General features: G+C 42.5%; 1 protein-coding gene across 7 annotated transcripts in view; it reads right to left on the bottom strand.

Annotated features, from left to right (window-relative positions):
• LOC124965638 (contactin-associated protein-like 3) overlaps nucleotides 1–16,529 on the bottom strand; it is a 214,880-nt gene that overhangs the window by 83,416 nt on the left and 114,935 nt on the right. For all 7 annotated transcript variants that reach the window (XM_047526727.1, XM_047526726.1, XM_047526724.1 and 4 more), the window contains exons 4-6: nucleotides 6,503–6,650; nucleotides 993–1,196; nucleotides 140–324 (exon numbers count right to left, since the gene is read on the bottom strand). In XM_047526727.1, coding sequence (XP_047382683.1) covers nucleotides 140–324; nucleotides 993–1,196; nucleotides 6,503–6,650 — 537 coding nt within the window. The remainder of the gene's footprint in view (nucleotides 1–139; nucleotides 325–992; nucleotides 1,197–6,502; nucleotides 6,651–16,529) is intronic.

Here is a 16,529-nt window from a genome sequence, read left to right on the forward strand (position 1 = left end):
ACTGGACTACTACATACTATATACTACTACGTGGTAGTAGTCAGTGTAGGTCTGAATGACCATGATGTGGTATTTCTCTAAAGGATTCGTTTTTTTTCCAGGTTACATTTCCATTTAAAATTACGCAATGTATGATAACCTCAGAGTTAAGATCCAAGGAACCGGATTCTCCCTTTGCACGGAACTGCCGAGTGTGTTTGTCCAGCGTAAAGTTGACATGCGTGCTGAGGCGCTCAATGAGGACGGAGTGCCAGTGCTGGTCATCCAGCAGGCTGCCCAGGGTGAGGGTCACGGGGGCACCTGCAGGCAGTGGGTTGGCATTGCCTGAAAAGGGTAAGCACAGCAGGGTGAGGTGGTTCCCTTGGCCCCGGTGGCATTACGATTCATGTCCACCCTTCCGACCCACAAAGCTGTCATCCAGCGTTCTCTTCATCTGAACACAATATCCTTACGTCTTCTGTGACTTTCTTTCAATTCATTTTCACCCCTTGTTGAAATTGCATTTTTTTTTTAGTGATTTGTTTTTCATTACTTTTCATGACATTCGCATTTACCTTGCAAGTATTTTCTTTGCCAGAACATCACTATCAACGGCAGCTCATCATTTCAAACGACCTAGTCTTATCTGCATGATTCTATAGGATCACAGTATGTGATATATGACGCATATAATGCATTTAGAATGGCCTTCCTGCACCGCTGTCAAAATAGGTGCTGTTTACATCAATCTACTTGAGAGGTGCAGGCTGCATGCATTTGCTGGCAATGTCTCCAGTGCTCACTGGCACTTTCCCATGACATTTCTACTGGGCACTCATTATCCGGGGTAACTCAGTAATGTGTCTTTGAACTCTGAAAAGTGTTTGGTTTCCCTGACAAATTATATGGTCCCTTTCTTTACCTAACTGCGAAAAGATTAAGTGCCGATGGACGTATTTCCAAGTAGTCAGATACTTTTAAACCCCTGGCACGAAAGTACGAATGCTTTTTACCTGAATGAAGAGCAAAGACAAGTTTTCCTTTAATTATTTGCAGAGATACATGATTTCCATGTTGTCCTTCTCTGTGGAGTAGAATCCCATTGTTCTGCATGGTTTTAAATTTCAAAGAAATAATCTCTCTTATGGGTCTTAAGGGTTTTTTATCCAATCTGTACAGCAGGGCACTTCGTCCATCAAAATAAGCCACCTGAGATCCTGAGGAAGAGGATATTGCAAAGTAATTCTTACTATAATACATGGTATACCAGCACCTGAAAACGTATAGGCCAATGCACCGCAATATACGCCTGGAGGAAAACACTGAACACAGTATTGTGGTTGGTGTTACAAAAGGATACACCTAATACTCACTGGCAAGCTTTTCCATTCTCCAAATTGATCACCGAGAAATACACTTATTAGTCTGCTCTCATTGGTGTCTGTCTTTATAGTGGCTTATTTTCTCTCATTCTGTTTGATTTTAAAAATCAGGAAATAGGTTGCTATCTCCAATGCATGAGTTCTCTATTTTCAAATCATTCTTCTATTAAGTATCAGTGTTACTCAATTTAAGTGCCTTATTTATTCCCAGTAACTTTGACTTCTCTTGATTCTTATGCATGGACACACATTAATGAAGGTTTTGTCTGTTTGTAAAACACACACACACACACAGAGCTGGACCTGTTTCTTTCTCTGGATGACCTTAACTAATAAAGGCACACATTTTTTGTTTCCATGCTTTGTTGAGAGAGCATGACTTCAATAACACTATTTTGGGCCTTCCGGCGCCGCCTGTCAAAACTACAATTCTGCCATTTCTTCTCAGCTTTCTGACAGGGTCTTACAATTTCAACTATAAAGGTCATGAACGTTCAGTTCATCAAAAAACAAGTGTGTTTTATCGATAATACCAAAGAACATCTGTCAAAATCAACTGAAGATTGAACAACAGACATGCAAAAAAAAAATTTGTTACCCAGAAAAATTTCTTGTGTTTTTCAAAAGTAAAAAGAAGCCATTATCTTCAGAAAAACATATTTATCTAATAAGCAGAGATGCGCAAGAAATAGGAAACTATCAGAAGTCGACGAGCCTGATCATTCAAGCTGAGATAAATTGTCTATTGTATTTAATTTCACAAGAATATGACTGCTTGTCTTTTGCATGGTTATCCCTTTTCTTCAAGTTATGCAAAATATAAAAAAACTGTGCCTCAAAAAATTGTCTATTTTGTACTAATATTTGAAAGTTTACAAGTCTGATTTTCTTACATGGGATTAATGTATTTATGAGGAATTAATTGGATTAAATGCATAATGAGCACATTATACTCCATTCTGTGCAAAATGTATGTAAACCAAGCAATTATTCCTTGTTACATAACTAATTTTATGTGCACAAATAAAAACAAACAAAAGTGTGAAATCCAAATGAAGCCATGTAGGTTGGTTCTGAGATTGCAGTTAACTAAGGGAAGCTTTGGAAAGACAGCAAAGACTTCACAGTTTGCCGTTCCCATCATCTCTGTTTTGACTGGGTCTTCAAATGTTGTTCAGAGGCAATGCTAATATCTGGGCTTTTATGTCTAGCAGTTGGCTAACACAGCGTTTGCTCCTGAAGATGTCTGGTCTGTATTATTTCGATCTGGTAAGTAGTTTTGCTTTTCCTCATTCCCACCATGACTACTGTTAGTTTGCAGCAGCAGTATTGATCTTCTAAGACCCATGAAAGATATTTCCCGAAACTTTTTTCCGAGGCAAAAAGGAAGAATACAAGAGTCACAAGACTTGGCGATGACCTTGAAACTCTTGTCCTTTAGGTGATGCCTAGACTTGCTGTTGAATGTGACTGCTCTGCTTTAATCTAGAAATTTAACCACATGCTTTTAACTCAGTGTGGGGACTTCTGAATGAAACAAGTTAATACGATAAAAAATCCAAGCTCAAAAAAAAAAAAATAGTCAACTCTGACTTGTGAAGTCAATACATGAAAAAATGAAACTAAATAAAAGATCATGTTTGGGATAGAGAACATTTAGCTTAAAAATTAAGCAGAATGGGCTGGGGAGATAGCTCAGTTAGTAGAGTGCATGTCTTGCATGCACAAGGCCCTGGGTTCAATCCCCAGCACCACAAAAAAGAAAAAAAAAATTAAGCAGTAACCAACTCTCCCAGTGTGCTGGTGAGGGAGATCGCCAAGTCTCTCTCGAGTGTGATTTGCCCATTGGAGAAGCAAATTTTTCAGGTCTTGGTGCTTAGAAGTAGTCAAAAAGTAAACCTTTTCCCCACCTGCCATATTTTTAGCAATTTAAAACTCTTATAAAAGCAAATAAACATTTTATAGCCATAATCAATAAAATAAACCTCTATAATATATATATATATATATATATATTTGAATAAAAACACTAAAAGAATACAATTCAGTATCACATTCATTATAATCTTTCATAGTAACCTTTGGGAGAAAAATTTCTTGGTGCAAAATTCAATGACATAAACAGGGAATGTAGAAGGATACTGGGAAATGAAGGTCACTTATTTTATGGCTACAATAGAAATCCAAACTTCTTCAGAATGTTCAGAATATAGGACCTGCCGTTCAAAATGAACAGAGAAAAAACTTAGTTCTTGGCTTAAAATAGGAAGTGCTTGTCTAATTTTATGTGAATTTGGTTTGTAATTATTTGAGTTATTAATGGAGATTATAGTTTTGATTACTGAACTTCTATGGTTATTAACAATGTGGATACATCACCAGTAGATGGGAACTATATTTCCCAATATGGAGGCTAATTTGTACTTAATGTTTATAAGACTCTGTTCTAGTCCCACTACCAGCTCTTTTCTTTCCCTTTTTGGGACATTTCATAATAGAGTGCAGTAGTTCAAAGAAAGGGCTGAGAAGTTAAATTGTGAATCCTGGTTCCATTCTCTCTGAGCCCAGTTTCCTCATCTGTGAAGTGAGACTAAAAACATGCTTCCCTCACAAGATTAGTGTGGGGACCAGATGAGTTAATGTCCGTGGCGTTTCACAACAGTGCTTAGCACACAGGGAGCCCCCAGTGGATAAATGCTTATGATTCCAAGAGCTATAGGCAGAGAAAAGAAGGTGGAAATAAGTTTTAAACAGCACACAGAGGACATATAGGAAAGTCAGCAGCTTAAAATGATAGGGAATTTCATTTCTGAAGGATGCAAGGAATCTTCAACTTTCAAGTCACATGGCTGGATCCCACTCAGCAAAAAGAGAGATATGTACAACCATCTGCACCAAAGCTGGCTCCTTCTCTGCCTGCCAGCGCCTTCCTGTGCCAGACTCAGTTCAATCTCTGCTGACCTAAATCTTATAGGCAAGTATGTCTATCTGTTCATTTTAGAGGGAGAAAGAGTGTAGAAATGACACTTGAAGATGATTGGTACAATTACATCATCATTGTGATTCTCAAAAAGGAATATTGGAAAAGAGCTAGAGATAGATGCGTTCAAAGGGTCTCAAAGATTAATTCCTGTAAGACGAAGAACTTTGTCACAGATGATATTCCCCTGTCTAGGAAGAACTGTGTTACAAGTAATTTTGCTAAAATCTATGTCCCCATTCATATGGCTCAACGGTAGAGCCCTTGCCTAGTGTGCATGAGCTCCTGGGTTCAATCCCCAGCACCTGGAAAAAGTGGGGGAAAGTAGAGAAAATGCAAATACTAATCCAGATCCATCTTAAAGAGATAGTGAGCATTTTGCTATAAATAGGAAGTAACTGGGAAAAGATGCTGCCTTAAAGCAACACCATATCCCATAATAAAGTTCTTGAATAAAAACAGAGCAGTGGAAATACAAAAGAAAATGCTAAAATATACCACCCTTCTCAACACAGAGTGTCAGCAACATAAATAAAATTACTACCTCTGAAAAATAATTCTTCAAAGACAAAAAGGACCGTGTGCAGATTCACTCTTCTGAAGGACACGTTTTGGATTAGTCAGTCATGGTGACATCTTATCCGACCGCCTCTTCTCTTCCAGCAGCCACTATCGCCCAGCAGCAGGAGTGCACAGAAGTTGACAGTGCCCAGAGACGCCGAGATCTGCACAGCACGCTCTGCTCCCGGATCGGCCAGGGAGCTTTGATCTTTCCAGTATCGCTCTGAGGCGCTCCAGCGGCACCTCCTGGTGAAGGGACACTAAGCTAATGGCCCATCACCATCAAAGAGCGTGTTTGGCTTTGAAGTCGGTAAACCTGAAGTTGTTTGGGAGTGACGAGAGTTCAAGCTATCTCATAGCATCAAAGAGAAATCCCAAGTATCGGACGCATAGCCATTGCCACCGTGAGCTCAGGTGGGCTCAAGAGAACTCGGTGATGAAAGGCAACGACCGAGGGGAGGGGAAGAAGGGAAAGTTTGAGGGCACGGCACCATCACATGTGATGTCCCCTAGAAATGCAAGCCTTGGATAACAGAGGCAGAGTTAGGGAACTGATCGTGTGGTGCAGGGCTTGAGTAACAGAATGCGAATAACAATATCCGAGACATTCAGTACTTCACGGATGGTAGATTATCATTAGGCTTCAGAAAATTAGCAGGCTGCAAAGTCAAAGCTTGGGGGCGCGGGGTGATCGTGTGCAAATGGTATAACACCAGAGTTCAAACCCGAGATGTCTATTCTCTGCATGTTCTCCAGGTCTACACAGGAATATTTCTAATTTTGTCCCATTCTGACAATAATTTATGATGATGTTCAGAAACAGGACGAGTATATTCTGGATTATCGAATGACAGCTTCATAATAATCTCCTGCCACACAATTCCCTGGTCTGCTTTGCACGTGTGTTATTGTCACATTAGCTCCATTCTTTTTACTTTGGTCTCGCACATGCTAGACAAGCGCTCTGCCCTTAAACAGCATCCTCAAACCTTTTAATTTTCTCTTTGAAGATAGGCTGACCTTGAACCTGAGACCCTCCTGCTTCAGCTCCCAAGTAGCTGGGATTACAGGCATGTCTTTTGACTTTGATGATAGTTACTAGATGAGAAAATAAGCTGACATAATGCATATCCATGTACGCCCACCAAGAGAAGATCAAGGGAAGCCTCAGCATGTCGTGCAAAGGTTTCCCAGTGATGTTGACAGAGAGGCAGAGCCGGGACTGAGGCACCAGGGAGCAGGCGCTGTGCCTAAGAAAGGGGACCCCTGGTTCACTCCTGTGTTCTCATTCTGGGTGCTGTTGGTTTGAACCTTGCTCATTTTATTAACTGGCTCTTATATTTTAAGTACTCAGTTAAGCTCTGGGAATCTAAAGATGAATACATCTTGGTTAAGGTCCACCTCTAAATTCAACTATAAAAAATAAAACTAAAGTCCACACTGTCATGGGAAGGTAGACACAAGACTTTCCAAAAAACAAACAAACAAACAGTTCGACCTGCACAGTTATTTAAAAAGTGAGTAGTCAAGTTCAGTTGGCAGTTGGCTTTTACAGCATCCAAGCAGTTGTTGATTTCATCGGGGAACCAACGCTACTCACTGTATGCACACCCATACACCTCGATCCGCATCCCAATCCTGCCCTTGGGGTTCCAGGCTGAAGGCAGGAAGCGCAGGAACCTGGCTTCGAAGGGGGGCTGGAGGCGGTAGTGCACCACGCTGTCCGCGTTTGTGTTTCCTGAAAATCCCTGCAAGGAAACAGAAAGATCCTTGAACAGGCCAAGCACACCTCCCCTTGGCCACAGCTCCCATCCGGGGCGGTGCAGGTTCACTCTGTTGCTATGGAAAAGACTGCCTCCTTCCAAGAACCTCCGCTAACCTTGAGCTCAGGTGTGAGGACCTCCCCCGTCTCTCCATCAGTCACCACTGTCTAAGTTTCCTTTATTTACAGGAGAGTGGAAATTTCATCAGCACCATTAACATGTCCATAAACATGGGAGCTTCCATCACATCTGCTTTTCTGAAATTTTCATCTCCTCTCCTAATCTCCAGGAAATAAAGATGATCCCACGCAACCACATCATCCAGGGTGATAAAGCACCCCGGGGATTAATGCCCAAAGGATCTGCTAAAGAAGAACCCTGGAATCTGGAAAGAAGGGGAAGGGACCCAGCATGGATCTAGCCCCACCCCCTTCAGTTACAGACAAGAACTACAGTCCAGGGAGGAGGAAGGATGGGCTGGAGGTCAGTGGCTCTCATCTAGGGTGGGAGGGATCACATCCTAGGAGTTTACTTCCACAGCAGAGTTCATCCTCCATCCTCTGGCTGAATCCACTCCCCAGAAAACACCACATCAGTGCAGATCTTCCCTGCTATACCTGATAACCCAAATTTCCTATGGCCAGGGTTCTGGGAGTGTCCAGGAGAAAACCCCCCCCCCCTTATCTGCCCAGGGCAAAGGACAGTGCTGTCACCTAGTGTCGCCACCTGGACATCGTTGGGAAGGACCAGAGTGAGAGCAAAGAAGGTTATTTAAAATACTTCTTGTCTCATTTCCAGCTGTGTGCAGGGGAGGGCAGGTGAAGGCAGGCTGGATCATGAACATGCACAATTAGGACATGTCAATCAAAACTACTGAAAGTGTGCGGAAACGAGGGGAGGACGATGCTCCTGCACATTCAAATTGATTTTAGATCGCTCTCCAACAACTCGTTCAATCCATAAGGTAAAAACAGTGCTCACGACCATTCGCAGGGAAGTGAAAACTTAGAAAAATTAATGTTTTGCTTCTTACGCAACTTTTCTACTGTGAAAAACTCCCCCCCTAGGGTTTTCAAACATAGTGTGTGGATTTTATATGAAAAAGGGCATGGGTGGGTGGGCATGAGGCTTTCATAGAGAACCTGCTTCCCAATGAATAAAGGCTTAAATCAGAACTTTTAAAGCTGAACATGCAGCTAAAGCTGTATTAGAGAGAAATTCAAAGACAGAGACTAATAATCATGAAATTAGGGAGTAAAACATATGCTTTCTGAGACTCTGGCCCTAGAATGGCTTTTGCCTAACATGCCTGCGGTTTGCAGTTGACATAAATGTTTCAACCAACTGTCAAGGAAGTTGTCTGGGCTGGGACTGGGGCTCAGTGGTAGAGCGCTTGCCTAGCACAAGCGAGGCACTGGGTTTGATCCTCAGCACCACATAAAAATAAACAAAAAAACTATTGTGTCCATCTACAACTAAGAAAAAATTTTAAAAGCATGTTAGCTGCCAAATTATTTTTGCTTTGCTAAAGAATATACCAGCTTGACAACAAATAAATGGAATAAGAATCAGTCTGCATAGACCCAGACCACCTGTGGGCTTCCCAATAAATGAAAATTAAAATACAGAGGGTCTTAGTGAAGGTGGCCAATTTCAATGCTGGTGTAAAGTCATATTATTCATCTCTCTTTAGAATTATAACCAGTTCCTTAGAACACTCACCAAATAGACTGTTGTTCTTTAAAGATGTAGAAATTAAAATGAGAGCAACGATCTATGCTAGTATTTCACTAATGAAACATTTAGGGCTTATTATTGAAATGACCTTCTATTTTACAATAAAATACTGTGTCTTTAAAAGTGTAATGTAGTCTTCTACTCATTAAATTCAAAATTTGCCTTGAGAGTTTCCATAAGAGACATGAATTTATAAGCAAGCAAAACCGGAAAGAATGGTAGACATAAAGAATAAAGACCCATTATTCTATTTCTGCCTTGTTTTGTTAAGTAGAAAACAAAGGTTCCAGCAGCAAGAGGGCCAGGCAGCCTCTGTGGAAATACACAGCCTTCAGCAACTCTGCAGAGCCTTAAATCTTCATTTAGAGACAAACAAGAGACACCGCTACCGAGAGGGGAGGGTTAGAAAATGGCTTTCAGAATCCACAGTCCTTCAAGATCTTTTCTGTCCTTGCTCAGGTATCTGACCTTGATGGAAGTCACCATAATTTTTTTGGAAAGTGCAAAAAGAATATCTACCTGAAAACCGTGGTCAGGATTAAACCGATTAATGTATGTGAGGGATTTGAAAGATACAGACTGTTCTCTCTACAGAATTCCCTGCACGCGTGTGCCTATGTGTTACAGCTCAGGGACCTTTAGAGAAACTGAGGCAGCTTGAAGACCCCCCCTTCAATCCCCAACTCATGGGATCAAGTCAGAAAGATTCCAGACATGTCACTCAGAGTAACTGGCACAAGTTTATTGAAGGGATAGGAAAAGGGAAAGGGGACACTCTCAAGGGAGAAAGTGGGTCCTCTCAGAGAGGAGAGGGACAACGTGCTTCTTCTGCACTCTGGTTTTATTGGAGATTCTAGAGAAATTTCCAGGGGTTCCACCCAGGACCACCTCTTTCTTGACTTTTGACTGACAGCAGGATGATGTCAAGTCCCCACCACCATGACGACTCTGGGTCACCTGGGCCCATGCTGACCAGTTCTAATTGAATTCTTAACCATACGTTCTCACAGATTGTATGGTGAGGAGGAACTCTCCTTATCTCCCAGAGTCGGGATATGGTCACAAGTCTCAGGGTAACTTGGGTTTCTCTTGTCAACATTATTTTGGGCCTGCATTTCTCCTGCAGTGTACAGGAATGTGACAGATCCTGTCCACCTAGGCCAGGCAGGGATGCAGGGAAATTGCTTCTTGGCAAAGAAAGCATGTGGGGGTCAGCAGAGGGGCCCATTTTATAGAATGTTCTATTAACCTGGGTTCCCATGGTCCTCATCCGTCTGTCCCGAACACTTTGATTTGCTCTTCAGTCACATTGGTCATATTTAACAATCAGAAGGCTGGACGGGCTACCATACTCATGGGGCCAGCTGGCCTCCCGCATGATGCTGGCTTCTGGAGCCGCCCAACTAGTGTTGGAGATGACAGGCACAACCTCCAGTAGAAAAATGGACGGCCAGTTTAAGATTCATCAACAACAGTAATTTGTAAGAAGCCTCTTAGAGATTTGTCTTAATGCATTTTTAATTAAATCTTTACTTTAAATGATAAGCTACAGAAGTGAATCTCAGAGACTTTGAAATAAAGATTAAGTTTCCACCACGTACCACCAGTGTGTCAAACCGCAAGTTAGTTCAGTCTGAAGTCACAAAGAAACACGAACGGAAGATACACTTCTTCAGCAACTTCAGTTTTATTGTTCTCCTAAACACTTAAATGTGCTCAACGAGTCTTATTCAGGACATGGTCAATATCTGGGCTGTCATGGTTGTGTGGCAGGACAGGTCACCTGGGGTAAGGAAGTGCCCTGGACCCCTGGGCTGTCATTCTCCTTGGATCGCCTGACTCTGCTGATATTGGACCTGAGCTTCAGTCTCTGCAATCTCAGCTTCTTTGTGAATAATGTTGGAAATACAATCACTGCTTTGCCCCACTTATACCTTGTTGAAAGATGTTTCTGAATGTACCTTAAAAATTCTAAGGAGCTATACAAATGAAAGATATAATTAACCTGCCCCATAAGATATGTTAACAAGACTATTTGATTAAGATGGTTTGTAATTTATAAGTGTTATTAGAAAAAAAATTGTATTAATGCTAAGTGTAGAGCATTAAGAGTGTAATTAACCCGGCATATGCCCTGAGAGCATTTTATGAAGCAATTAAAATGGTGCTCCTACAGGTCATTAAAAAATGAGTATATTATCTTTATCACCTTACTATGAATAGTATAATTACATCTATGCAAAAAGTTAATCAGTGGAAAGCAAAATGAAAGATAAAACAACATTTATGTAAATTTAAATATGTGTGAACAAAAGAATTGTGCCTTTGTTTAGAAGAATGCACAAATAAAATGCACTGGACCAGGGACAGGTGAATCCTGGGAATGATGAATGAATGCTGGGACAGAGTGGGGCCGCCTCACACAGACCAGAACAGCTCACCACTGAGGCCTCCGTGAGGAATGTGACCAGCAGACCCTTGGCACCCAAAGCCAAGAACGCACGCACGCACGCACACACGCACGCACGCACACACGCACGAAGGGACTCCAGCACCTGGGCCCAGGTATCAGGATGGAGCATCTTCAATCCTCTGTTGATACCTTCTGACCCTCTCTGTTCTCCACTGACCAGCTGTGGCGGAAGGAAAGGCTGCTGCAGGTGTGGCCGGGGCTGTTCCCGAGACCTGTCCCAGCTGACTGTACAGCCATCACTCCAACGAGGTGACAGACTCTGTGACTGCTACAGCTTGAAACTCCTCCAAAACTCGTGTTGAGATTTAATTGCCCAAATCGCCATACTACCAAAAGCCCTATACAGATTTAATGCAGTTCTTCTTAAAATTACAATGACTTCCTTCATGGAGATACAAAAAGCACTTACGAAATTCATTTAGAAAAATAAGAGGCCCAGAATAGTTAAGGCGATGCTTAGCAAGAAAAGTGAAGCAGGAACCACCACAATATTAGACCTTAAATTATACGGCAGAGCTTTAGTAACAAAACAGCATGGTACCGGCACCAAAACAGGCGTGTAGACTGATGGAACAGAATAGAAGGCACAGAGACAAACCTACATAAATACGGTTATCTCCTTCTAGACAAAGGAGCCATAAATATTCATTGGAGAAGAGATAGCCTCTTAAACAAATGGTGCTGGGAAAACTGGAAAACCATATGTAATAGAATGGAATTGAACCCATATCTCTCACCCTGCACAAAACTCAACTCTCAGTGGATGGAAGACTTAGGCACTGGAACAAAGACCCTGCACCTAATAGAAGAAAAAGTAGGCCCAACTTTTCATCATGTCACTTAGGAACTGATTTTCTCAACAAGACTCCTAAAGTGCAAGAAGAAAAATCAAGAATCAATAAAGGGGATGGTATCAAACTAAGAAGTTTCTTCACAGAAAAGGAAACAATCAAGAATATGAAGAGAGAGCCTATAGAATGGGAGAAAATCTTGGCCACCTGCACCTCAGATAGAGCATTAATCTCCAGGATATAGAAAGAACTCAAAAAACACCAAAAAAACAAATAACCCAATCAATAAATGGGCTAAGAAAATGAACAGACACTTCACAGAAGAAGAAATACAAATGGTCAACAAATTTATGAAAAAATGTTCAATATCTCTAGTAATGAGAAAAATGCAAATTAAAACTTCACTGAGATTCCATCTCACTCTAGTCAGAATGGAATTATTAAGAATACAAGTAACAATAAATGTTGGCAAGGATGTGGGAGAAAAGGTAACTCATACATTGCTGGTGGAACTGCAAAGTGGTGCAGCCACTCTGGAAAGCAGTATGGAGGTTCCTCAGAAAACTTGGAATGGAACCACCATTTGACCTAGCTACCCCACTCCTTTGTTTGTACCCAAATGACTTAAAAATCAGCATATTACAGTGACACAACCACATCAATGTTTACAGCAGTTCCATTCACAATAGCTAAACTGGAACCAACGTAGGTACCCTTCAACAGATGAATGAATAAAGAAAATGAGGTACATATACACAATGGAATATTACTCAGCCATAAAAAATAATGGAATTATGACTTTTGCAGGTAAATGGATAGATTTGGAAACTATCAAGGTAAGTGAAATAAGCCAGTCCCAGAAAACCAAAGGCCAGATGTTCTCTCTGGGTGTGTGGAGTGGAAAATAGAAGTTCATTGGATTAGACAATGAACTTCTGGATGGTGGGCGGATTGGAATAGGGAAGACAGTAGAATGAATCAGACATAACTTTCCTATGTTTATATATGAATATATGAACAGTGAAACTCCACATCATGTACAACCTCAAGAATGGGATCCCAATTAGAATATGTTATATTCCATATGTATATAGTATAGCAAAATACACTCTATAGTCATGTATACCTAAAAACGAATTTAAAGAATTTCAAAAAATTAATGTGTCATTGTAACATTATTAACATTGTAACATTAAGTCATGGAAACTTTAAGAGGTGATTAAGTAAGGGGTTCTGCCTTCATAAATGAATTAATGCTCTTATTGTGGAAGCTGGTTAGTTATCACGGGAGTGGGTTTCTGATAAAGAGCATAATTTTGGTCCACTTTTCCTGTGTGTCTCACAAGCTCACTTGCCTTTCCACCATGTTATGATGCAGCACAGAGTTACTCTGCTCTTGAACTTCCCAGTCTCTAGAACTGTGGGTCAAACATACCTCTATTTTTGACAAATTACTCAGTCTGTGGTAGTCTTTCAGAGCTACAGAAAACAGGCTAAGACACTTTTGAAGGCTTTTTAAGTTTTGGGGTTTCCAGTAAGTGGAAAATCATAGGCGCTCCAAAGATTGGATTAGTTCTGTGACTGAACAAGTTACTGGTGTCCCATGTGTCTCTAAAGATTTCAGAACAGGACAGGACGGGCACATAATAAATAATCAATCGTCACCAAATGCTGCTTGTTACCGTCACTGTTGCTATGTTAAATATTTCCTTTTCTTCTTACAACACTGTTCTCTGAAACAGGGATCAGAGAATAAAGCATATCTGCCCCAACCTCACCATTCTTTACTCCCCTTAATTCTCAGACGGACTTGTCTTCATCTTTTAGGTTGGCAGCCTCTCGCTAGCGGGTGACATTAGGCAAGAACGGGACTCTTTTTCTTCATGTTAGTTTCAGAGGATTAAATATATAGTGATGTAGCATGCAAAATTGCTTCTTATTTAAATTAGCATCTATAATTGACTATGTGAAGAATTGTACTTAAATTTTCTTTTCAGTGCTAGGGATTGAACCCAAGGGTGCTATACACTGAACCAGACCCCCAGCCCTTCTTATTTTTCATTTTGAGATCAGGTCTCACTAAGTTGCTGAGGCTGGCCTTGAACTTGCAATCTTCCTGCCTCAGCCTTCCAAGCTGCTGGGATTACAGGTGTATGCAACTGCGCCCAGCTGTGCTTATTTTAGAGTAAGGGCCCTCGAATCATTCATTTTTGTTAATAATTTACTGGCCACTATAATACATTCATGTTTATTGACATAAATAAAATGAGGAAAGTGGGCTTCACTTTATCCTAGGATAACTGAAAGGACTTAACCAGGAACAAGAGGTGGGTGGTGGCGCCAGCTTTCACACTGACTAGCTGTGAGATCCAGGGTGAGTTGCCAGAGGTGTCAGGTTTACGTGGAGGGTACTGCACAGAGTCCTAGAGATCCAGTCTGGGTTTCTCTTCGGGTGCAGACAAGCTCAGTTGTCACAGAGAAAATGAAGGAATAATCGACAGATAGGGTGAGGACCATGTTCAAAACACACATGTAGATGATGTATGCATTCGGTACGCACTCCGACGTGAAGCATGAGTCATGCTGGACGTTTGAATGCTGCTTGGTACTTGAACATGTGTATGGTTTGGATATGAAGTGCCCCTGAAAGGCCCACAGGTTGAAGCCCCAGTCCCCAGTGCAGCAATGTTCAGAGGTGGGCTTCTAGGACATGACTGAATCCTGAGGGTTCTGACCTGCTCAGTGGATTAATCCACTTGATGGATTCGTGACTGAATGGAAGACTGGGAGATGGGGAGCCTGGTGGAGAGAGAGAAGTGAATATTTAGTTTTCTATACGCTGATAACTAAATATATAATACAGTTTAACAGGGTTTCTTACCAGATATTGCCATTGACTTTAAATGACCCCACTAATAATTAAATGCCTTTCTAAAAGCAGATAGTTCATCTAACTGTCATTGACTTGGATCTGGGATAAATCTGCTCTGTGACATTGATCGGTAGGTTCTCCTGTGCTCAGGTTCCCGATCAGAAGTCCAGAGCTAGCTTGCTATTGAAGTGCAGGCCATTCCACTGGGGCCATCTCTGAATTCCTGGAGATGTTCAGTGAGCAGCCTGTTCTGGCATCTGGTGGCCATTGCTGCAGAACCAGGCCCTGTCTGAGGGCGATGAATGCCTGCGGTGCGGAAGGTCAGGCCAGGGCGCCCACGCTCACAGCCCTCTCTGACCTGCACGGCTCTTGCTGGTGTTGAGCATACACTTGGTGCCCAGTGAATACTAGTGGACTGACCATTTGTCAAGGGCGATCTCTCTAACCAGGCTCTTGGTCCACCAGATATGAGCATCTACCTTCCCTCCCTGGAAGGAGGTGCTCTCCACATCCTTGTCTCTGCGAGCTGCACCAGTCATTTCCACTGCTTCCTGGAACCTCGGAACGTTTTCACCCTTTCTCATCCGGATGGTCCCAATTTGCCCAGATTAAGACTGGGCCGGGAATGACTATTACTAAACCAATGATCAAAGTCGTTTTTTAATCGCAATAGTTTAAGTCTTAAGCGTCCTCCTCTCCCCCCCCAAAAAAGGCCCACATGCTCAAGTCTTGGTCGCCAGCCAGGTATTATTAGAAGCTAGTGGAACCCCTGGGAGGCGGGGCCCAGAGGATTCTTCCCTGGGGAGGGTCTCTGATGGAAGCCCAGCCCTTTTCTCCCTTGGTAGAGGCAAGCACTCTACCAACTAAGCTACATCCTAGCCCCCTTTTCTCCTTTTAAGTCAAGCATATCAGGTATTTTGTCACAGTGACCGAAAGCTGACAGATCATTTATTCAGATCATTTGCCTGTCATGGTTCAGGGTCAGTACTGACCATTCCTTAGATGAATTCATTCTGTCCATCTTAGGGAAAACCAGATCTACACCCGGTCTGATTAGACTCCCTGCACCTTAACTGGGATGATCCATGTGACCTCCCTCTGTATATTAGATGTGCAAACTACCATGGCTGTGATTCAGGTGGTATCGTGGAAACTAGTCACTGTCCTAATAGCTTAAGACTAGCTATGACAATGACTCAGGGAGAGAGGAGCCTGTGACAGAAGCAGTGGCTCTGGGGCTCACAGATGCCCTTGGGGAACTAAAAGCAGCATAAGGCTTGCCATCTCTGACTTCATTTTGTACCTGTTGCCTTTATTACCTTCAACTTTGGGTCACATTCTTGCTCGGCTCTACACACAGGCATGTCAATCATTTGAGAAGTGTTCAGGTACAAACGAGTGACACAAGGTCCATTAGCCCTTCATTGACCTAACCTCTTGTCCCCCTTGAAGACTGAGGCAAGACTTGCAGCCACCTGTTTCCGCCCCTGGGGTGCTGCCCCAAGTGATCCCCCCCTTCCAGACTCACAGGTCTGATAGACAAACATCCTGAGCAGCAAGTGGACATTGTCCCCTCAGGAGAGAAGGACCTCTGCAGAGCCAGCTCCTCCCAGAACAGCCCTGAGAGTGAGCAACCAGAGCTCAGCTGACCAAGGCTGCTGCGGAGGCAGACCTCTGACCTCTGTCCCATCTCGGAGAGGCTGGGTCTGGCTTGGTCTTCCCAGTATGCTCATATTGCCTGAAGTTCTTTTCCTGCTTTTCACCATGACCTTTCCTGCTCAGTTTTTGAGGTGAATGGCTGGACCAGGTTTTTTGGGCCCCCTGGAGTCAGACCTCTGGCTAGGACTCTGGTAACAGCTTTAGCAGGCTGCCCCAGAAGAAAGTACACCCTGCGAGCACTGGCCCGTCTCCACCCCAGGAGAGAGGGGCCAGCCATGCCGCTGCTAAATCCACCTTTGTCCTGGGATCCTTTTTTCCTCCCGCTTTGTACA

Source organism: Sciurus carolinensis, chromosome 15, assembly GCF_902686445.1.
Source record: "Sciurus carolinensis chromosome 15, mSciCar1.2, whole genome shotgun sequence".
Classification (NCBI taxonomy): domain Eukaryota; kingdom Metazoa; phylum Chordata; class Mammalia; order Rodentia; family Sciuridae; genus Sciurus; species Sciurus carolinensis.